Source organism: Tachysurus vachellii, chromosome 15 (assembly GCF_030014155.1).
Source record: "Tachysurus vachellii isolate PV-2020 chromosome 15, HZAU_Pvac_v1, whole genome shotgun sequence".
NCBI classification, from domain to species: domain Eukaryota; kingdom Metazoa; phylum Chordata; class Actinopteri; order Siluriformes; family Bagridae; genus Tachysurus; species Tachysurus vachellii.
The window spans coordinates 16915051-16939758 of record NC_083474.1 but is presented as its reverse complement, the minus strand read 5'-3'; the positions used below and the strand labels follow the sequence as shown (position 1 = coordinate 16939758).

Here is a 24708-nt window from a genome sequence, read left to right as displayed (position 1 = left end):
TAAGAGAGAGTGAAAGAATAGATGATGAATATAATGGGAAGGAAAGGGACAGATGAAGGAGAAGAGATTTGAAGAGCAAGAAGAGTGAGCGGTTGAAGAGACAAGACAGGCATGACAGATTGACAAAGAGACGAGAAGGACTGTGAAAGGAGGCTGGAACAGCAATTGTGTATGTGTATGTGTGTGTCTCTCTGTGTGTTGTGTATTTGGGGGAAAGGGGGGTGGGAGGGGATTTACCAAGTGTCATTGCTTTCCATCTACAGAAAAAGAGAGAGGAATGAAATTGGAAGACATCCTTATCGCTTTGGAGGTTTTTAATCCGGATAAGATTATTCCCTTTGAGGCTGATTCCTAGTACTGCACTAACACACATACACACACGCGTACACACACACACACACGTCTGCAACCACTTTTACTGAGGTCTACATATGTGTCAATTAATATATCACAACACTAAATGTTTACTAAATAAAATGGTAATTTATTCTTCATTGTATTTCTTACTTCTATAAACGGCTTGTATTTTCACTTCTGTTGTATTCAGCCTCCAAAAAAAAAGCCTCCCACAGAGTGAGTGATTGAGGTTACAGATTAAAGAAAGCTGGTAGTTTGTTCATCTTTAGCAGGGCCATATGTTGTGAGATTGAAAAGCAGAATCTGCTCTATTGGAGATTTGTTCAAATTAAAATGTGGTTTAGCTTTTGTGTGTGTGTGTGTGTGTGTGTGTGTGTGTGTGTGTGTGTGTGTGTGTGTAGTGTGTAGTGTTTTGAGTAAAGTAGACACAATCAACACTCCTGCATCATCATCATCATCATCATCATCATCATCATCATCATCATCGGATCCAGACACAAACATCAACACTTATCTATTAATACATACCCAGTCCAGCTGATCGAGCTCTGAAGTTCCCCTGAGCATCATTTTAATCCAGTGCCTATGATCCTTCTAGGGATGGTTTTAATCATTAATATGCAATATTAATATGCAGAGCCATTCAAATTGGCCTTTACTATAAACAGCATCTTTATAACGTATATAGATATAACATAATATAGATATAGATTATGTTATATCTATATACGTTATAAAGATGCTGTTTATATCTATCTATCTATCTATCTATCTATCTATCTATCTATCTATATATATATAAATATATATATATATATAGATAGATAGATAGATAGATAGATAGATAGATAGATAGATATATCTATATTATGTTATATCTATATATGTTATAAAGATGCTGTTTATATATATATAGGCAGTACTGTGCAAAAGTTTTAGGCAGGTGTCAAAAAATTCTGTAAACAAAGAATGCTTTCAGAAATATAAATAATGAGTGTTTATTTCTGTCAATTTACAAAATGCAAAGTGAGCAAACAAAAGAAAAAGCTAAATCAAATCAATATTTGGTGTTACTACCTTTTGCCTTCAAACCAGCATGAAGTGATGGCACGACCCCCACAGAGCCCTGATCTCAACATCATCGAGTGTGTCTGGGATTAGATGAAGAGACAGAAGGATGTGAGAAAGCCTACATCCACAGAAGATCTGTGGTTAGTTCAAGATGTTTGGAACAACCTACCAGCCGAGTTTCTTTAAAAACTGTGTGCAAGTGTACCTAGAAGCACTGCTGCTGTTTTGAATATTGATTTGATTTAGATTTCTCTTTTGTTCATTCACTGCATTTTGTTCATTTATGAAAATAAATGTTTAACACTTCCATTTTTGAAAGCATTCTTTGTTTACAGCATTTTTTCACACCTGCCTAAAACAAGTATAAAAATAGCCAATAAATACAAGTATAGAGTACATGCATATCCACTTTGGAATATGATTTTGAACTTAATAATTAGTAGGCAACACTAACAAATAGTCTATAATAATCAAAAGTGTGTTATAATAAAACACATTACATCAGATGGGTCAAATATATTTAAAACATTTCCTATATTACCCAGCTAGCTTAGAATAAAGGTTAATTGGCAGCAGATGAAGCTCTAATTAAATAATTAAAGAATATCTTAAATAGAAATTTAGTTTTAGGTAGTTTTATAATGTTAGTATTTAGTGATATTTCTAACAATGCTAAAATGCAACATTGCCTTAATTTGTTTTATACATTGCTGAAAAAGGAAGGCTGAAGACAAGCTAAAGAACAGAGTCTAATAAGACCAATAACATATGCAGGACTGTGTATAATTCTTACAGTAAGACTTGGAGTTTTAGAATGGAGATCGGTGCCCATGTTGGTCCTGTCAGTTATATGTCAGTAATAATGAAACACTGTCTGTCTTCGACTTCTTACATTTATTCAGATTTCTCAGTGTAAACTTGCTTAGGCACTTATGTGTATTTTGTACATTTGTAGTTTTAGGCACTTTATCTACATTTGGATTATTATTTATGTCATATGGCAGACGCCCTAATCCAGAGCGACATATAAAGGGCTTTGAAGTCTCTATCAATTAATACATTAACACTGGTTCACTAGGTTTCAGACTTGGGATACCATCAACCTAAATACCTAACTTTAATATACATGAAACAGACAGGGAATATACAGTAAGCGTTAGTTTAAGTGTTTCAGGAAGAGGTAGGTCTTCGACCGTCGTTTTAAGATAGTCAGTGAGTCAGCTGTTCAGACATCTAGAGAAAGTTCATTCCACTACCTCGGTGCCGGAACAGAAAAGAGTCTTGTTGTATACCGACTTCTTACCCTGTAGAGATGGTGGGACCAGTCGAGCTTTATGCTACTGTGACAAATAGATGCAGTTTAATTCATTCAGTCAGTTTGGAATTAAAGTGATTAGAATGTATTTGGGAGAACTCAAAGGAAACCTACTGTACATTGACACAGTAAAAAAGATGCGAAATTCTTCACATAGTCACTCGAGCTAAGGAGCGTGGAGCTGTGAGGCGGCAAAGCTACCTGCTTGCCACCATGCTGCTCCTGCTATTACTTTTAAATAGCCCTAATAAAATTGAGATCTCAGTCTTGGTGAACGAATGAATAAATGTCAGTCTCCATTCTGAGTGTGTGGCTTCTTCTATATGGCCTATGAAAGTTTTATGGAAGAATAAATAAAAATAAAAGGGACTGATTACAGAATTACAGCCTTTAAAAGTAGGAAATATAGATATCACTACTGCAGTTCTACAGGATAACTCACTGTCCATAAACCTGTCTCACACAACATATCTCTCTTTCTATCTCTCTCACAATACATTCCCTTGTTTGGTAGACCATTTTATCCAAAACAAAAAGTTGCAGTTAAAAGGTTTTGTTTGAGGTTTTAGTACTAGAAGCTTTAGATGTACACTCACAAGCTTTTAGTCTCTAGGACAGAATCTTAACAACCGAGTTATAAAAGATTGTTTACTTGAATGCTTTCTGGAACAGAACTGTGACACAATGTAATAAGGCGCTAATAACTGTGGTGACTGTAGAAAGTGTGTGGTGAAGAAGGTTCTTTTGTGAAATCAAGGCTATAAATCACACCCAAATTACAAGCTTATATGTTCCTGTACTGTTTACATGCACCCAAAAGGTCTTATTGGTGTTCAACGAATACCAAGAGTGTTATTCTTGGTGGTACACTCCAAGATGCTGGGATAGATCTGCATGGACAGCCTGTGACTCATGGGATTACTGAGGATAGAATCACTTACAGACTATCACACCATCACCACTTGGAGGATGTCACACCAACTTCCATTGTGTTGGTCAGCTTTGTGCTCGGGTTTTTTTGAAGACATTTCCAGGAAGGAATTAGTGTTAAGTCTGTAATGAACCCATTACACTGACCTGTAACCTCTCCAGGAGCTCTTAGTTGCTTAATTCCACTCGATTATAAACCAAATGAGGATGAGGTTGCTTTCTGAGCCCGGTTCCTCTCAACGTTTCTTCCTTATATCATCTCAGGGGGTTTTTCTTTACCACCGTCACCTAAAATCTATTAGGGATAAAATTTTAGAGATAAATAATAATTGATTTTAAACTTTAAACTTTTAATCTGTTTCTATATAAGATCCTTTGAGACAATCTCAGTTGTGAAAAGCACTATACAAATAAATCGAATTGAATATGATCTATACAGTAAATGTATAATGCGCTTTATCTGAGGAAATGTTAATTTAATGAACTTTATTTTGAAAGCTGTCTCCAGCGTCAGCACTTTTCTTCTACAGATTTATTCCTTAATACAGTGACTTAACAGAGGTTTTTAAAGCACACCATGTTGCAAATATTTAAATCACAGTTAAATATGTTGCCAGGGCAGCACAGTTTTCTGCATGTTTTTCATCCTTTAACCTAAAACACGATGCATAGACAAGGTCAGTCAACCCTCGGAGGCTTGTCCATATGCACATGTACACCCTGCATAACCTCGCAGCGAGACGCCTGGAACATTATAGAATTATTTCAGCATTTTTCTGAAAGTAGATCTGTTTATTTATATAGTCATGCTGAGAAGTATTTAGCATGTCTTTTACTAGTATTAGATCTGACTAGTGTTCGTATTAGTGTTTGTATCAGTGTTAATATATATTAATAGATGTCCAACAAATCAAAGTTACCACACAAATCTCTTTTTATATTCTTTACCCATAGTCACTATGACTAAATGTTATGAGCAGTATGGCTCTTTTTGATTGAGCCCAGCATGTTTAATCCATGTATATTTAAAATGTCTTATGCCCCGCTGTCCTAATATTTGACATGTGTAAATGCGCAAGTTAATATTACACTTCCAGTGGCTGCCACTTCACAATAGTCTTTGCAGCATGCCAGCTTGGCTGGATGTTATTACTTTAAGCCGTGGCTGTTCTCCGGTCCTCCTGTGCACCAGTTTTTCATTATCGGTAGTCCCAGATATGGTTGGTATTATCCATGACAATGCATGCTACCTGGTCTGTTTTTTCTTTTTCATGAAGCGATTACTTTGCTTTTTTAAAAAAGAAATGCATGAGCAGTACACAAGAAAAAAATCAAAGAAATAAAACTTGCACAGCATGCAAAATCTCTGATTTGTTTGAGACACCTTAGTCTGAGCTATATGAGGAAAATGTATATAAAATACTTTAATGCCAAACACATAGCTTTCACTTTGTGCCAAGGAAAGGGTTTAATACTTTACTGGTCATCAGCAGAAGAAAACTAAATGTCATAAATTCTCAGTTAAACAGTCTATAAATTAAAAAAAATAAACACCATGTAAAATATTCGATAATATCTTTTATATATATCTTTTAATTTTTTTTCTAATTATAGGCTTCTAAGTATAGGCTCTAATTATCCACCTATCACAGTTTTCACTTTTTCCACATATGGGATGTCCACATAATTGTCTCTCTACACATAACAGTTGATCTAAATCCAGTTCAGTTTGTAAAGCTGTTAAAACACACCATTTACTTGTTTATTTGTTCAATGTCTGCCAAGTGTTCCTAATAAATTGACAGCCGATCTTTGTGAAAGAGAAATAAGTATGTAAATGTCTATGCTTTATCTGTGAACTCATAACTTCATTCCTAATGTATAAATATTTAACATTATTTTTATTTTGTTCTATTCTTCTCTTCGCTGTCTTGTCCAGTTCTGTCACTGGTCTGTTACCTAATGTGTTTACCTGTAATTAGTTTTTCTATCTATACCTTTGCTCTGTCTTTGACAAGAGACACACAGGGCACACTGTGTCCTGATGAACTCTCAGCACTTTTTAGGCTCTTTTAGGTTTGTTGTTTGCTGCCTGTAAAATCCTGAGGCCACAAAGGTCATTAAAAACATATGTTAAGTAAAAAACTGATTTTTTTTTTCACCCTCTTCCTTCTCTCTCTCTCTCTCTCTCTCTCTCTCTCTCTCTCTCTCTCTCTCTCTCACACACACACATACACTCTCACTCTCTCTCTCACACACACTCTCTCTCTTTCTCTCTCTCTCTCTCTTTCTCACACACTCTCTCTCTCTCACACACACTCTCTCTCTCTCTTTCACACTCTCGCTCTTTCTCTCTCACTCTCTCTCTCTCACACTCTCTCTTTCTCTCTCACACTCTCTCTCTCTCGCTCTCTCTCTCTCTCTCTTTCTTTCTCAGAGCGGTGGTACACGTGCAGGTTGGCGACGTGAATGAGTTCTCCCCCGTGTTCAGCAGTGCCGTGTATTCAGGCTCTGTGCAGGAGGGCAGAGTGTGTGACAGCATCCTGCAGGTCGATGCCACAGACCGAGACTGTTCGCCTCAATACAGCCAAATCTGCAACTACCAGATCGTCACAGAGAACGCGCCATTCGCTATCGACCGCAACGGTTAGACACACACGCTAACATTCACACACAAACATTCCAACCGAGTCAGACAGAACACACACAGTCTCACCTTCACATACACCAGCACTCCCACAGAGTCAGGCACAGCGTACACATGCTGACTTATTCACGTGCACACGAACACCCCACAGAGTCACGCAGAACACACATACACACAAACGCACACACAGACCTACAGATGGAACCTCTATTAATGCATTGTAAAAACATTAGGCTTATTATGTAACATGTATGGCTTCATGAATAAATGATATTTCTGCATGATTCAGATCCTCAGATGCTGTTTTTCTTTGGCCTTTAAGTGTGTATCCAATGACAGGGATGAATATCTAGCAATCTAGATTTTACCCCTTCACAAACACACACATTTTTTTTTTTTTTTTTTTTTTTTTTTTTAGTTTTTTCCCAGAAAACCTGTATTGTAGCGTGTTTTGTTGACAAGTGCTTAAAAAGTGTTTGAATCTAATAAAGTAAATGATTTTAATATGTTAATGCTTATGTATTGGAAATTTATTTTGGGTGTTAATCCCTGATCTGTTGTAATCTTACATTTTCCATCGTTTTATTCACTCATGTTGGCACATTTCCCGGTTAAAAAAGATGGGAAAATGAGCATTCCTGGATTATCAAGTTTAAGGATAAGAGTAATAATATTATCAGCTGTGCAAGTGAAACAACCCTTTCTAAGCATCTTTGGTTTACATTTTTTTTCTGTGGTGTCACTAATATATATAGCTAATATTAAATATTTACATGTGGTAGAATTTTACTTGAAACTTTTTATTAATAAACTCTCGATGAGACGCCGGATGGATGGAAGGGCTTCCATGGAACGCCAGTTAATACTGAAATGTTCGAAGCATGTAATGAATCCTTCCTGATTAATCAGCTGATTGGCTCATGTGCCATTCCATTGAGTAGAAAAAGACTCTTTATGAGTAATCGTGAATGAGAATTCTGATATTAAAAATTATTATATGCAATCATTCTAAAAAATTGAAAAGAAAAAATACTGCTGTGATTGGGTTCAGTGGATTTTTAGGTTTGAAAGCAGCCCGAGAGTTTTATTTTGGACTAGAAGTGAGCACACTTATATATGAGAGATAACAGCAAACACGGCTGATATCAGGAAGTAACAGATGAGGTGGAGGTGAAGATCACTATACTGCAAGGCAAAATGATGTTTCCTCAAATCTGATATGTTCTGATAACAGGACTCTCCAGTGGGATTTATCTGGCATGTAGTATTTGCTACTAAAGTGAGCAGCATTTAAAAAGTGAGAGGTTGATTTGTTCCACTTACTCATAAGGAACTGATGGTGAAACCTGCTGGAAGTTGGAAGTTGTTTTTTTTGCCATTTTAAACATATTAAAAACTTCTGTAAAACTTCATCAGTCAGGATTTTATTTAATGGTTTAATAGAAAAGGAAGGAAGGTGAAATATTATATAACTGATATAAGTAAGTGCATAAGTATTCACACACACACACACACACACCCCCACCCCTATTTTCCTCCGTTGAACCTTTAGTGAACTGAAATGAAGTATAGGCTGTAAATCTACACACTACATCTCATATTATTAGATTAGGTATGAAACATCCATCTAAAAAGAGGCAAAGTAAAGAGGTGTCTAGTCAGAGAAGCACCCAAGAGGTTATTTAGTGCTGTTCATGACATATAATCCCAATTAAATCCATTTATCACGGTTACAGTCCAGAAGCTCGCTGACGTTAACCTATACATGGATATTATTATAATCAATTTAAGTTGATCATTGCATTGGGAAATTAGTACAACATCTTGTGTCTTTGTGTGTGTGTGTGTGTGTGTGTGTGTGTGTAGGCAACATCAGGAACACAGAGAGCTTGAGCTTTGACACCCAGTCACACTATGAGATCAGTGTGACAGCTTTTGACTGTGGGCAGAAGAGAGCGACACGGAGTGCGACTGTACACATTCACGTCAAACCCATCTGCAAGCCCGGCTGGCAAGGTACGAGATGCCAATTAACACGTGTGTGTGTGTTTGTGTGTGTGTGTGCGTGTGTGCGTGTGTATGTGTGTGTGTGTGTGTGTGTGTGTGTGTGTGTGTGCATGTGTGTGGAGAAATATGATTCAGACTGTCTGACACCGTCTGAAAACCAGGCACACCTCTCTGGATGACGCACACACTCACACATACACACTTTTGTGGAAAGCCACCTTTTCTTTTTGTCATTTCTTATACCTCTCCCAGCATCTACTTATTATTTCTAACTCTCTTTTGCTCTTTCAGCATTATTTTGTCTTCAGCTTTCTTTCCTTTTATATCCTCTGACTCCTTATGTAAACTTTTTCTATTTTTGAAACAGACACCAACACAGCTATGAAACCTGTTTGTATGTGTGTGTGTCAATGTGTGTGTATGTGTGTGTCAATGTGTGTGTGTGTCAATGTGTGTGTGTGTGTGTGTGTCAATGTGTGTGTATGTGTGTGTGTGTGTGTCAATGTGTGTGTATGTGTGTGTGTGTGTGTGTGTCAATGTGTGTGTCAATGTGTGTGTATGTGTGTGTGAGTGTGTGTGTGTGTGTATGTGTGTGTGTGTCAATGTGTGTGTCAATGTGTGTGTGTGTGTGTGTGTGTGTGTGTGTGTGTGTATGTTTGCATTGTAAATATTCCCAGATTCAAAAGAAATTACTTTCTTTCTTGAATAATAAATCGCTGAAGGTTTCATTTGTCTGTTTTTTTTACGTTGTCACTGTTACATTCGATCAGCTGACAAACACACAGCAAACACAGCATTACAGAAAAGACTATAGATTATAGTCCTGTAGATTACATGATCTTTTCCAAAAGTGTTGCAGTGGATGACATCAGTGTCTGTAACCCTCAGCATAGTGAAAAAGTGTCATAGAGCTATATAAAGTACTAAAAAACACAATAACGCAGATGTAAGCCCTGAGAAACAAATACAGCCGAATATTAAAGTGAACTTTACTCACATGATGTCTCACTTGTTAATGATCATTAGCTTATGCTTGTATTGTTTATCGTAAAATCTTCTAGCTTTTTGTTTGAAGGTTGAACCTTTCTCGTTTAAACACTCCATTTCATTACCTATTTAAATCCTTTATATTTACCTGGGTTGCCAGATTGTATCTCAAAACTTGATGTTGCGTTCTTAACTCTATTTACATATGGAACCATATATCCTTGTGCTAATAAATATTGTTGTGTTTAGACCTCATTTAGAAAATGTTTTCAGTCAATTAGGAATTTGTCATTTAAATTTACCAGAGAGAATTAAACCAATTTGGCAACCCATGCTTCAAATAACCATCTCTATTTCTCTATGCACAGTTTTTGCAGTGATGACATGATGAAATTTGGCTTTGTGCACTGCAACATGGTGAATAAATCTCAAATAGGGCTTCAATTAAATATCAATAGAGTTTATATAGCATAACAGCAGTCACGGTGTCACGTTTCACACGTTATCACAAAAATCCCCAGGATACTAGACAGCTTTCACCTAGTGCTCATTATTTGCTCATTTATTCACCGTGTATAAACTCCCTGTTGTTTTCATGAGCTCACTGCAAAGTCTTGCCTTTCTGAGAAGACAATCATTTGCCTTTATATCTCATATACTGTATGTTTTGTTCTTTTCTGAGTTTCTAGTTTACTTTCTAAAAGTACTACAGATGCTCTTATCCAGGCGGCTTACATTTATCTCATTTATACAAATGAACAGTTGAAGATTGCTGTTTGGGTTTTGAACACACAACGAAGAAGAAGCCTTTATTTGTAACATATACCTTATATCAAGGTGGAGCTCTAATCCCAAGTTGTTAGGAATTTGGGTTCAGAGTGTAAATACAACCATGATACTGTGCTCCTGGAGCAGAGAAGGGTCTGAACTGTTGAGACATCACTGCCCACTACTGGGATTGTGAACTCTGTGTTGTTTGCTGATTGACAAACCACTTGAACTGATGGCTGATTGTTCGTCTGTTGGTTTTGTCCATCATAAGAATCTCCTTGTGTCTCTCATTCATTTCAAAATAAACTCTGCACTCGAATCCAACCTTCTCTCAGAGCATGCTAGCAGTAATTATCACAATAATCCAAACCAGATGGACAGCAGTAGTAGTTTTGTAGGAGGATCAAATTAATCTAAAATCATTAAACAGCTAAAAAACAGTGATCCGTCTTAATGCTAACACATGCTTCCTCTGAGACAACGTTTTTTTCACTACGGCTACTGAAATGTCACATGGCTGCTTAAAATTCAGCACAAACTGCACTTTTCAGTACATACAAGTAAACATCATTATAGATTATAGATATACATGTGAAATGTCCCTTTGGGAATGTGGGAAGTAGCAGCGTTTTTCCTGCAAACCAAGTCATAGGTAAGCCATGTCTATAATTTGAATGTATCCCAGAGTGCTTCCATAATTTAAGCTTTATTTAGCCTATGAAGTGCACTTCCTGTTAATTATTTCTAAAATAAACCATGAAGAAGAAGAAAGTTTTCTCATTCACCCTGAGCTGACCTAGTAAATTAAACGGAAGTGTGAAAATACGTTTTTATATTAGGGAGAGTGGAAGAGAGAGAGAGGAGAAAAACCGAGCGTGTATGTAGCGAGTAAACAGTTTCCTGCTGGGCTTCATAACCAGAAGTAAATAATTCAGCAGGGATTCCAAGTGAGCTTCTCGACTATAGACACACATACACACACACACAAATGTGCAGATAAATGAACACACTCTCTGTAGGCTACAGCAGCGGCTATCCTGTGGAGAAGGGTTTTGATGCAGACCAAATAGTATGTCATTAAGTGCATAGAATAATTCAAAGATGCCTTTTCTACTCATTTCTAAGTAGAAATTCTCCATACTGTACGCAAATGATTTTATCACACTCAAAGTGTTTGGGGGTTTTCTTGAAATCTTACCAATTTGGCCAACATATGTAAATAATAGTGACCTTCAGACATTTAAATGTGCTAAATGCTAATGCAGACATGCTAAATGTGCTATGTTTACAATATTTAAAGGTGTCATTGTATTGAACGTCACCCATGGAAATCCTTTTGGCTGTGAATGCTAAGCACCGAGCTGCAAACTACTGCCCTAGCATTTATGGCAGCAATATAGGAGACACCTGAAAATGACACGTTTCTGCTTTTTCAGCTAAAGCAGCATCTGAAAAAACGTGAATACAATTCAGCTGATGTAAAATCCAATTCACTAAAGGACAATGACGTAAAAGACACTCATTTGATACTGGTAGCAGTTATGTTCAATTCACACTGAATTTTATTTATTTATTTATATTTTAATTCATGAGCCATGGTTCTGTGACCCAATGGAAACAAGTAGGTGGGACTGTGGTCTTTTTTATTTGTAACAAAATAGAGGAGCTGTTAATTATTAACTAGCAGTCACCCTGGATTTTTGCCTGACTGATTACTTAATGCTGCTTGTTGGCCTTAACCCCTGGGACGGGCTTCGTATCCGCTGCCACTCCGACCACCTGAACAAGATAAAGCCATGAATGAAGATGAAAGAACAATCAATGTCTTCTGAGGTCTGTGAGATCATGTTGCTTCTGTGTCTTGCTGCTGTTGCTTGTCTCTGCTACTGTAGATTTCTATCAAACACACTTTGGTATGAGCAAAATAATGTGTGTGTGTGTTTGTGTGTGTGTGTGTGTGTGTGTGTGTGTGTGTGTGTGTGTGTGTGTGTGTGTGTCTGAAATTAATTGAGCAGCTTCATCTTAATCCCTGCTGAATGATTACTGGCCTCTTATGAGAACCACTAGCATTTTCATAATTGTAATCTATGTGAATGCGAATTATTGGTCATTTCCAACACTCACACACACATACACACACACACCCACCCACACAAACACAGATGCATATATGCACACATTCAGACTACACAGACTAACAGCCACAGCAACACTTAAATAAAATAAATTAAAAAAATTATGATGTGTTACAAAAGCTGTGTGTGGCACCTTCCTCGTGACTGTGTGTGTTTGATAACGAATCAAATTGACAGCTGATTGTGTCACACAACATATGTTATTTCTTTCACTTTAATGGCTTTTTGTTTTGCGTGGCATCTACAAGACTACTGTGGCAACTTCTGTTCATTAGTTTGCAAGATGAGCAGCAAAGCATCACACTCACTACAAAAAATTCAATAGAAACTTAAGTTTTAGACTTGCTTGTGTAGATTTTTGACACAATATGACTTATTTATTTATTCAAATGGAGAGACGGATTTCACAGATTGTAGTAAAGTCAAATCGCTTTCATCTTTGACGCATAGTCTGCTTTGATTACTCCGTAATTATCATGCACAAAAAGGCATAATTGTAATTTAGAAGTGATTTAGATGAAAATATGCTTCACATATGATTAGTATATTCAATTGACTTCAGCCTCATTCTGCAATCTGATGAAAGTGATTATGTAGAAATAGCGTATTATTGAAAGCATGTGTCTTTTTTGGCTTCCCGCCTGGAGAAAGATGTTACTGAATGTAAATGTACGAATAAATGAATGTTTTATTGACTTTTTAGAGTCATGAGACATGGGTTTTTGAGGCATGTGTGCAATCTCCATAAAGCTCAATTGGTACTTAAAAGCTTCCCTTAAAAGTGAGACTTAAGTGGTTTTCACACTGGGCGTGCTTTCTACAGAATCCGAGTGTGATTGTTCCTGGTGTTCCCGCAGCTTTTGTCTGGTTTCAGACTCAGTTGATTCTATCAAACCCTGCTACATATGCGCTCACCTTCCATTATCACAAGCGTCTATAGAGAGCAGAAACATATCGACTCACCCTATCTTTTCTCTTGTCATTATTATTTTGTGCTCATTATTATGTGCAGTAAGGCATCTCAGGTCTTCTGTGTCTTACAACATTCCCCTGCCACTTATGTTACATGTGTGATGTGAAACATAATGATATCATCATTGGTTAAAATACACGATGGTTACTTTACCTCCTGAACAAGCACAGACTCGAGTATTCACGGATTCATGGAGTTCCAGCGCAACCGAACTCACACCACCTCCTACAGTTTCAGGTTCAGAACCACACAGAACTTCCTGGACCGCATCACAGCTTCCATAGTAACAATTTTCCATAGGAACCGTGCTTTATTTTGGACTAAACTGCAAGTGTGAAAGCTTCCTTAAAGAACTCCATCTTCAGACATCAAACCCAGATTTAATGGTAAATAAAAATGCCCAGTCACACCAGTCCTAAAGATTTTACTGCATATTACTGTGGACTCATGGAACATCACAGAGTAAAAGTAATACTGCATTAAAGTGCAGCAGCATAAAAATCCTGGGACTTTAGTAATAAAACTAAAACAATAACTTTCAACTGTGTATGTGAGCAAATTGATTTTTTTTTTTTTTTAAAAAAAGGCTAAAGCAACAGCAGTTATCTGTGTGAATGAGCAAAGCACAAGTTTGCCTACATTTCTCTCACAGCTGAAGTAATAACAGTAAGGCCTTTTATTTATTCCTGTGAACTAAACCTTTCATCATCCCAAAAACAGTCTTCTTTCCCTTTCTTCGTCTTGCCTCATACACAGAACTATTGAACATAGCTGCTTATGACCATGGACAGAGATGTAGCTGTCATTTCCACCAAATGTGGTAATAGTATCCTCTTACTCTTTTCCATGCATCAATCCAGAGCTAGTGGAGCTTGTGTCAAAGCATTGTGTCTATCATGTCCCTTTCCACACTATATGCTGTTTATTGCTGAATCTGCTACTCTATAAACTTCACAGTGAGCAGCATTACTGATCATTTTCTCCTGCAGTGCTGATTCCTGTCTCTGTGTTTTTCTCCTTCAATTTTGCTACAGTCTCTGCCAACTAACTGGCTAGCAGAGCTTGAGGCATTGTGAGTGTAAGTAGAATGGTGCTCCCTCGATACACACTGATGAAGGACTGAGCCCAGATGTGTGGCTTGTTAAAGGGCTGAATGCAGCTTCACTCATAACTCCCTAAAAATTACTGACAATAATGCATCACTTGTGACATGCGCTGGCATTTTGTTGGCACAAACAAACATGACAGATCTTTGTGTTGTGCCTTGAACAGAATCTTCTCTGGTGGTCAACTTACAACTAGCCTTGTTGAGAGCAAGTGATTTTTTGAGACTACACAGTGTTGCAGCAGATGCACTGTATGCACTGTCGAGTCAGCACACATGTCCAAACCTGTGGAGTCTGCACCCCAAGATGATAACCTAGATCTAGTTAAGATTTAACCAGGCAGCATGTGCAAAGTCAGCACACTGCTAGCTTTCTCTGGATGAGCCAGACAGTCTATTGGGACAAGATACTCTGGTCTGGGTATGGGCTCTCAGCTTATAGACCATTCCTCTTCCTTTCGTCTACCACTTATTATTGCCACTTTTTGCAGAATTCAGCAACTAGGCCACAGAGACCAATGTGGCTCCAAGATGGCATATGAGACCTTAGTACACATTACCTTTGCTGGCTGGAACATTAAGGCGTCCTCCTTAAACAGATCTGTTGGAATTTGCTTCTCAGACCTTATCTCCAACTAAGGTCTGAAATCCAGCAGTCAAGGAAATACCTCTAAACACAAGAGCTCCTAGTGTACATGGCTGGACTTAATGATTTTTTTTTCTTGAGGATTATAAAAACAGGTCTCCACGGTCTGCTAAACTGAGACAAGTCCCCATCTGTCATAAAGGTGTTTGTTAGCTACTAGTGAGGGGGTCGAGTCAAATCGTCTGATTAATAATTATCTACATAATGGCATTTTGGTAAACACCCTTATCCAATGCAACTTACTTTTATTTTTTATCTCATGTTATTCAACTATGCAATTGATGGTTAAGGGCCTTGCTCTGGAATTTGAACTCACAACCTTCCAATTAGTTGTCCAGCACCTTAAACACTAAGCTACCACACATATAAATATAAATAATATAAACTCCCAATTGGACTGTACCCCCTAGTGTTGGCTTTCTGCACATGGACACATCTGGATCTGAATTTGTGAATTATTTTACTGACCTTGAATCAATCAGTCTACAACATTGCAACCTGATCTACACCCTGTGGTGTTACGTCTAATGGTTGAGAGCTGCCAGATCCTCTGACCAACTTTACAGTTGCTCTGAAAGTAAGATCAGGTTGTACACTGTTGTGGTTGCTCCACGGACTGGACATCCAGACCCTGCAAGGAGCATCTCCTCTTCGCTTGACTTATTCTGAGGTGTACCATTCCAGTCCAGTCTCTACTGCTGCTTCCTAGAAATCACCAAACACATTCTTCAGATTCTGCAAGGTCAGCCTCACCCTCCCTATGTTGAGTATAGATGACACCTCTCAGGGTTGAGTCGTGTTGTTGGAATACATTGTCCAAGCGTTTCACACACTGCCCTAGCTCAGCAGGAAGGTTTGAAGGAAAAGTTGCTGTATGATGATATTTACTGCGATTATATTTTCATATATGGCATATGTCAGTACGGAACTTCAATGGAAGGTCTCACAACAAGCACACATGTAGATGTTTCACTCTGCCCATGAGAGTTAGCCAACATTCATATATTAACAGTTGCATATGTAACTAGCATTTACAGAGACTTATGTTGAGATGATTTAAACTAGAAACTGTGATAAATGTAAACTGTTAAATTAACTATGGTGCTTTCAGCATTGCGCAGTTTTTAAATGTGGTGTGATAAATGCAGCTCATAATCATCTTGCACACACACACACACACACACACACACACACCCACAAACTCCTCAAATATTCAAATATTTTGTGTGAGAGTGAACAACCATAATAAAATTTTGCTGAGGGGAAGACTTAAAATAGGTTTATATTTAGTGTGCCGTCCATATTAATAAGCAGCGTGAGTTTGAGTTAATGCATGCACATTTCAGAATCTATATATATATATATATATATACACTCACCGGCCACTTTATTAGGTACACCTTACTAGTACCGGTGTGGTCTTCTGCTGCTGTAGTCCATCCGCCTCAAGGTTTGACGTGTTGTGCGTTCAGAGATGCTCTTCTACATACCTCGGTTGTAACGAGTGGTTATTTGAGTTACTGTTGCCTTTCTATCAGCTCGAACCAGTCTGGCCATTCTCCTCTGACCTCTGGCATCAACAAGGCGATGGCATCTCTGTAAAGCCTAGAGATGGTTGTGCGTGAAAATCCCAGTAGATCAGCAGTTTCTGAAATACTCAGACCAGCCCGTCTGGCACCAACAACCATGCCACGTTCAAAGTCACTTAAATCATCTTTCTTCCGCATTCTGAAGCTCGGTTTGAACTGCAGCAGATCGTCTTGACCATGTCTACATGCCTAAATGCATTGTGTTGCTGAAATGTGATTGGCTGATTAGAAATTTGCGTTAATGAGCAGTTGGACAGGTGTACCTAATAAAGTGGCCGGTGAGTGTACATGATATAATGTGATTAACGGTGATATAACTATATAAAAATAAATTAAGCAAATTCTTCTCATGTGGCTAAAATCAGATCTACAGTACCAATCTTCCAGCCAGCTGTCATCCAATGTGAATGCAACATACAGTATATGTAGCTGGCCTTGGCTAATCAAAGTCCATGTTATATTTGCTCTCTGACAGAAAAGAACAGAGCCGAAGCCTCAGTATAGCGAGCCTGGGACAAGGATTTTTTAGGTATAGATGTTCCAAGGTGGTAATAAAAAGCAAATGTAAAAAACAGATAAAGTATTGGTCTACTATTCTCACTGGCTTTAGAATATATAAATATTCAGAGCCATTAGAAAGTCATTAGCACAACCGAAAGATCATTCCAATGTCTAACATTAGCATTTAGATTAACATTAAATATTACCGACATTAGCCAGTTACATGTTCTTAATAAACTAAACGTTCCTGTGTGACTGGAGCTGAAGGTCAGCCAGCAGACATTTAAGATGCGTTTGTGTGGTGGCACAGAAACCTGTAACAGAGTTTCTACTGTATTTAAAATTTTCACCTATTAAAAATTTAAATATCGTGTATTTTACATCATGTGGTATTAATAACCTTCAAATTTCTTTCACTAATGAATTATATGATTTATTAGTTACGAAATGAGATTAAGAGATAAAACCAAACGGTATATTAGCTTATGGAGCTATAATTTTATATCAATGTTATGTCAGTGTTTGTTCTACAGTCAAAATGTCTCAAAGCTTAGATGATGTAAATTCGATCATACTAAACATGTACATTTTCAGTAGATTTTCAGCTTCATGGGCGTAGACCTTCTTGTGCAGTAAATGTAAATTTTAGCATTTTAAGATTTGCTAGCTTGAATGTCAAAACTTTGATGCCCCATATCTTAAAACACCATTCGTCCAGATAAAATGTTATAATACTAAGGTCACAGTATGTCCTTATGTCTGTAGAAAAAGCACAGATGCATGCCTAAAAGCTGCCTTCACAGCCGTAGTGACTGTCACTATACGTCAATAAATATCTATATATAGCATACATAATGAGCGATGCATGCCTAATGCTAAGAGATCATTAATTTAGCTTGCAATATCACTTTTATTTGATGTACCAGAATCTTGCTTGTTAAATATACTGCAATCTGTCTTTTTTAATTTCTTTTTCTTTCATACTAGGTTGGAGTAAACGTGTGGACTATGAGCCAGGTATGGGTAGTAAACCACTATTTCCCAAGATGCACCTGGAGACGTGTGAGGGCACGGTGTCTTCGGTCAGAACCACTGTTGAGCTACAGACCGGTCATATCGGGAAAGGCTGCGATCGAGAGACCTACTCGGAGAAATCTCTGCAGAAACTCTGCGGTGAGTTCAACACATTTATATTTTTGATAGTGAAATGAAACTATGTGACTTTTACTGCAGTGACAAGCACAGTACAAAATTGTACTATCTGTCCTGGATAATACTCGCAGTAAGAGCTGATGATTGGCACAGAAATTTAAGTTGTGATCATAGCGGAAAGATTTTTTCTTCAGGGTAGTCACAGTGAGTCAGAGTGTATCAGATATGTCAGGATTTGTTTGTCCAGAAACTTTCATCATTTCATATATAAACGGAACACTGGAACAGCTGATAAAAACTGTGAGTGCAAGAACCGTAAATACAGGAAGTTTTGAGAAAAATCAATTGAGAAGTATAGCACTTACAGCTGCAGTCAAGTTCCCCAGTGGAAGACAAACCAATGAGTTGTAGAAAGAACATCATGAAAAAAGAATACAAAGCTGAGGTTCAAAAGCTGAGTTATAAAACGTGACAAGAACTCCATGTTTGCTTTGATAATCTCTACACAATTGATGTGATTTGCAAATATTGAAAAAAATAAAATAAAAAATCAGAATCATTTCCAAAGTTTACAGTCCAAAACTAAATTTAAAGGTTATAAAAATGTAAGCACTAGTGTAACACTGGTATGTATTCAGCTAAACTGTCCCGTTAAAGTCAAACTTCACAACCCAGTTGCTGATTGTTGGCTACTGATGCGATTTGACAAAAGCATTTTGAACCGTTAAATGCTTTCCAAGATAGAGGTCACTCACTCACTGGTTTGGAAAATGAAACAGAAAATAGCTGATGTGTTTTTGACGAGCAGCAAGAGTTCAATTCAGGACATTTGTTGAGTTTATTCTAAACAAGAACAAAAATCTTATATAAATACATATCATGACTCATCCTTGAGAGTGGGCTTGAGAACTGCAGTAAAAAACATGCAAGTATTATGTAGTATTTTTACTCTTGTTGTCTAATGTTGGCTTCATGCGCTAATACAATTATCCTACTTCGCATTACTGAAGTGGTAATTACGAGTATGTCGTAATGTTTTGTTGTCGAAAAGTACGTGAAACCATGACGCCATAACGCATTACTCAGTTGGCTAGCTTGCTGGGGGAAAATGGAATTTTGGTTCAATACAAACTATTTCCAAGGGGTAAAAATAGATGATAAATGTGTTATGATAAATGTTTAAGATTCTTACTATCTTAGTCACTAAAGTATCAGAATCATCTCAGATTTCCCAGTCGTAATAACAACTTGAGTGGTGCAGGGTCCCAGTGGGAAACTCATATTTACAATAAAGCCAAGTGAAGGCAGCATAAGCTATGGATTTGTGGGTTAATTCCCAGCCAGAGTGTACAGGTTACAACTTACGATAACTTTTAATCCTTTTTCTATCTACTAAGGAGTGGTTAAATAAAGAAATTAAATTAAAGAAAAGGAAAAATCTAATCTAGCTAACCATTTTTTTCACCGTCAGTATTTAATGCTGACAAAATGTTCACTTTGATCTTTGAAGATAAAAATTTCCACAGTATTAAAGATAAAACTTTGTAATTTCTGTACATCATTTCCCTTAGTGTAACTTAGGCTGACATTAAACCCCTTTATATGTGTATAAAATGAGATCAATTTAAGTCGATCTGGATAAAAACGTCTGCCAAGATTCTCTCACTTGAATCTTTGTAATTACATATTTCTATTTCTATTTTCTATTATTATAAAAACGTACAGTATACACAATTGTAATATACAGTAATTACTAGGCACATATGTAAAAAACTCAACTGCACCTTTGTATATTATTTATATTTTTATATATTTTGTCTACTTTTTTTTAATCTAGTGTAACATTTTTTCGGGTTAACGTTTAGTAGAGCTCCTGTACACACAACAAATTCCTTTGTGCGTGTGTGTGTGCGTGTGTGTGTGTGTGTGTGTGTGTGTGTGTGTGTGTGTGTGTGTGTGTGTGTGCACTTGGCGAATAAAACTGATTCTGATTCGAATGTACACCACTGACATTTTGACCAATGAGACAAGTTTGTTTTGAACCATGACTTTTTAGCTCTTCCAAACCCTGATATTTCTCCAACTTCCTGTGAAAGCCAATAACCTAAATGTTACAGAAAGCAAACTAAACTACGTAAAACTAATTATACCTCAGCACTGTTGAATTCTGCTCATGGACTTTTTAATAAAGCAGCATAAGAGGTCCGTGTAAGAAAGGGGGCAAATTGCTTTGGTCTATATTTAACTGCTCTGACTAAATCTTTATGGAAATGGTATCATTTATTCATTAGATATGGCGGAAGGGACTACACAGAACAGCATGTTTTAACCAGGCACACAGCCGGATTTTCTCTTCTTAATGTCATCACTAAGACCGCTTGGAATTTGGAAATGAGTTTTAGTGGATTTTTTTCCAAAAATAAATCATGCACTGTTCGATTTGTAGTTTTTCAAGAAGGTGTATTAGACTCATTTTAGGTAATGGGACACATGACACTTGTGTAAGAAAAAAAAGCTTAGTATCCCAAAAATGCATCATCAACATCTTTTAAATGTGTTCATTTAATCATTTTACATCCAACAGTACATCCTGAATGTACAAGCTAGTTTCCATGACTGTTCACACTGTAGCCTCAGATTCCAGTTCTTATCTTACAAAAGTGGATCTTGTCTCTTGCCAGTCATCATCATGGATCTATCTGTTGTGTTTTCTGAGATGCATTTCAGCTCAGAACATTTATAAAAAGTGATCGAGTTACTAAAAATAGTGGTCATTAACTTCTGACCTTCATCATCAGCAAGGTATTTTCATTACCACAGAACTGGATTATTTTTTTTTTTTATCACACCATTCTGTATAAACTCCAGACTGTTGTGTGTGTAAAAATCCCAAGAGATCATTGGGAGTGAGGCAAGAAATTGTTTTCCCAAATTTTTGTGTGCAGTCAAGCTGCATTCTGTCCATTCTGTGTTACTACTGAAATTGACTTACAAGACTAAATGCACAGTGTGTCTTGCAAAATACACCTCCCTGCCTCATACATATGCATGTTAGGGAGGATCACGTAAGGAAAAAATGGACAAAATGGACAGTGCCGAGCTGAAGAATATTTAAGACGTAACAGTATATTTTGGACCTTTAGTGGTCCTCGGTTTTTGCTGGTGACTTGGGCTTCCTCTGAAAAACTTCCTCTCGGTTTTTAGTGGTCCTTTGCTGGTGACTTGGGCTTCCTCTGAAAAACAATTCTAAATTGATATGTGTCGCTTAGCACACATTTACATTTACATTTACATCGGTTTTTCAAAATTCTTGTTAGTTTTGAACTGAGTGGATGTTTTTGTGTCATAATACAACCCAAGACATTGATGAATGGACTCTTAAAGCAAACTATGTGTTTTCATATTGCTTTTGCCTGTCACTCATATTCAGTCACTTAAATCTGGCAACCCAGGCAATATAATATTGCGGATGAGGTTCCCTTCTGAGTCTGGTTCCTCTCAAGGTTTCTTCCTCATATCATCTCAGGGAGATTTTCCTTGTCGCCATCGCCTCAGGCTTGCTCGTTAGGGATAGACGTTAGAGATATATAGCAACTTAATGTTGCTTTCCAATATTTATTTTCTTTCTATACTTCTGTAAATCTGCATTGAGACAGTTGATGTCAGTTGTTAAAAGTGCTATACAAATAATACAAATTGAATTGAATTAATATTTTTAACTGAGTTATAAAATTATTGACTTTAGAGACAGTGGTGGCTCAAGCGGTTAAGGCTCTGGGTTGTTCAGTAGATGTTGGGGTTCAAGCCACAGCACTGCCAAGCTGCCACTGTTGGGAAAGTGGGTAGGGCTCTTAACCCTTTCTGCTCCAGGGGTGCTGCCCCTGCCCTTCGACCCCAACCTCCTCAGATGGGATATAAGAAGAAAAGAATTCCACTGTGCTGTAATATATATGTGGTGATAGTAAAGGCTTCTTTTAATTTAAATTTAAATGTCATAGAAGCCGCATTTCCGAACGAAGAAAAAAAAATGAATTGCAGTTTAAGGAAGGAGAGTTAGTAAATGAAATGTTAATGTCAGATGCAGTGAGCGTTAAAGTGTAAAACAGCAAATTACTAAGATAAAATATAATCATAAATGGCTTTTGTGATTTAAGTTGGATAAATTATCTTGCTGCGCATGTTCCGAAGGAAAATCTTCTAGGCATCTAAAACAACTTCGAACAGCATTGATGATGTTTTTATCTGAAACATCGACTATTATGGTACATCACGTAATAACATACAAGGATTTCCCTGTAAGAGTGTATTGTTTTCTTTTCAGCTGACAGTAGACGTTTTGCAAATACGTCTTTAATATGTACATAAATAGCTGACTTTCAAATTGTGGTTTCAATACACACACAGTCTCCCTGATGCTAACCTTGCAGGCTATGAGACACTTTGCATGCCAATATCACTTCAAATGTCACAGTCATATCACTAGAATTACCTGGTATATAAAATGTGACAGCTTTTGTGTCGCTTGTACCAACAATATGACAGCCAATATTTCTAAACCTGGCAAAGTCAGCACTAGCAGGTGCTAATGACTGTGGTTAATTAGGACCTCGGTTCCCTGTCGTCTTCCTTGTGTTCCTCAGCCGCCATGCCAGAACGAGCCTTCAACTTTCCTTTCTAGAAGTTTGCACATGATTCTGTTTCAATGAAGCACATTTAGCTTTCACAGCTGTTGGCAGGAAGCTCAGTCTGAGTCCACGGAGAGCTTATGGCTGTCAGTGTGATATCTCACCTAGTATCACACATTAAAAAGACATGTGTGTTTGTGCCTTGCAGTGGAAAGTGTCATCATGCAGGATGAAAAGAATTGTACCAGCCAAGGATACCAGCAAAAAATGGCACCAAATTGGAGCAAAAGAATGTAGAGCTGACAAAGAGAGGGAGAGAGAAAGAGAGTGAGAGAGAAAGAGATGGATTAGTTTAGTTTTTTGAGTATGCAATAAGTGCGCTCAAATTGTTAGATGCACCTGCATTATAACTCACTCCTTTAAAGCACTGTGCATGAAGTACCCGACTAAACTTAATTAACTTTCAAATTCTATTTTTTACTCAGTTCTTTTTTCTCCTTGAGCTTTTTAATGCCAGCAATAAAACACTTAGAGCTTAACCTTTTATCATAGAAAAAATCTAAAAACGTGGTCCTTTAACAGCATATCCTTTCATGTGTTACTCGTCTTACGCTAATGTACATCGATGTAAATATTTTTTTTATGCTTTTTATTCATTTTCAGTTTTTTTGACTGTCATGGAATGTCCACAAAATATGTTAGTCCCTGTTCTCACTTACATTATAGCAGCTATAATAAGAGATATAATTTTCTGGACTTTTCTTCTCTCTCGAATTACAAAAAACGGATGCGTTATGTTATGGAGACTCTAAGGAAGCTTTTCTGTCCTCAGAAGTGCTGACACCAGAATCTCATTCATTTCAGTTTCAATTGATTTGTATAGCACATTTAACAATGAACATTGTCACAAAAAGGCTTTCAAATATATACATATACATATACATATATAAATTCAAGATATAAATGTTTGCCGGTTTATTCTCAGTGAGCAAACCAGAGGCATCAGTAGCAAGGAAAAATTCCCTGAGATGATATTAGGAAGAGACCAGTCTCTTCTAGGATAGTGTGGAACCCATCCTCATCTGAATAGTGTGATTATATGATATTTCCTTTCTATAACTGGATTATATATGGTCAAAAATGTGCAATTATATAACTTTTTTAATTTTATACAGTGATGAAGTCACTGGAGACTTAAGTACAATATTGTTCGTATCAACTGCAGTCTAAATCCACCTACATGTTTTTTTCCAGGAGTAAAATAAACAGTATACTGTATGTGTTTCTTTGTTAAATAACAGCATATTAAAAATCTGTTATTATTCTCTATAATCTGTTATTATTAGTCTTTGATTATATGGAGCATGTATATTAATATAAAACTCTTATTTGTATTCCGTGTAAAACTTTTATCAGAGCCACGAGGATGGAAAATTAAGCAGCATCTTTGGACTAATCTGTCCTGAACCCTAACCCTAACCCTATTTGGTTTCCATTCCGTTTTATTTTTTCTCCTTAAATAGGCTGTGACTGATGTTAAAGCAAAATCCAAAACTAAGTAAATGTTGTTAGCTGTAACCAAGAGCGGTGATTGTACATAGATATTTGTGTTTGCTTTCCTTAAAGGCATTCTTCCTGCCACTGATTTTAATGAGCAAAGCTGCAGGATTAAAAAAAAGTCATAGCAACTCTTTGTGAAATGGACTCGTCTCTTCAGCATCAGTATTGGAACGTGCACAGGAACGAACATATTTGCGTGGATGTCAGAAAATGCCCCAGTGACAGCATATCCTCAGTTAGTGTTTGTCCTTGTGGCAGGATTTGATGATGGTATGTGTGTTTGCTTTCAGACGTTGTGTCTGTGTCATGATGCATTTGGGTAAACATGCTAGCGTGA

The 24708-nt window shown here is 37.1% G+C and overlaps 1 protein-coding gene across 1 annotated transcript in view; it reads left to right on the top strand.

The window, feature by feature from the left end:
* The window catches only part of clstn2b (calsyntenin 2b), a 202137-nt gene that overhangs the window by 121931 nt on the left and 55498 nt on the right, over nt 1-24708 (top strand). The window contains exons 4-6 of the mRNA XM_060888779.1: nt 6111-6319; nt 8187-8336; nt 18022-18207. Coding sequence (XP_060744762.1) covers nt 6111-6319; nt 8187-8336; nt 18022-18207 — 545 coding nt within the window. The remainder of the gene's footprint in view (nt 1-6110; nt 6320-8186; nt 8337-18021; nt 18208-24708) is intronic.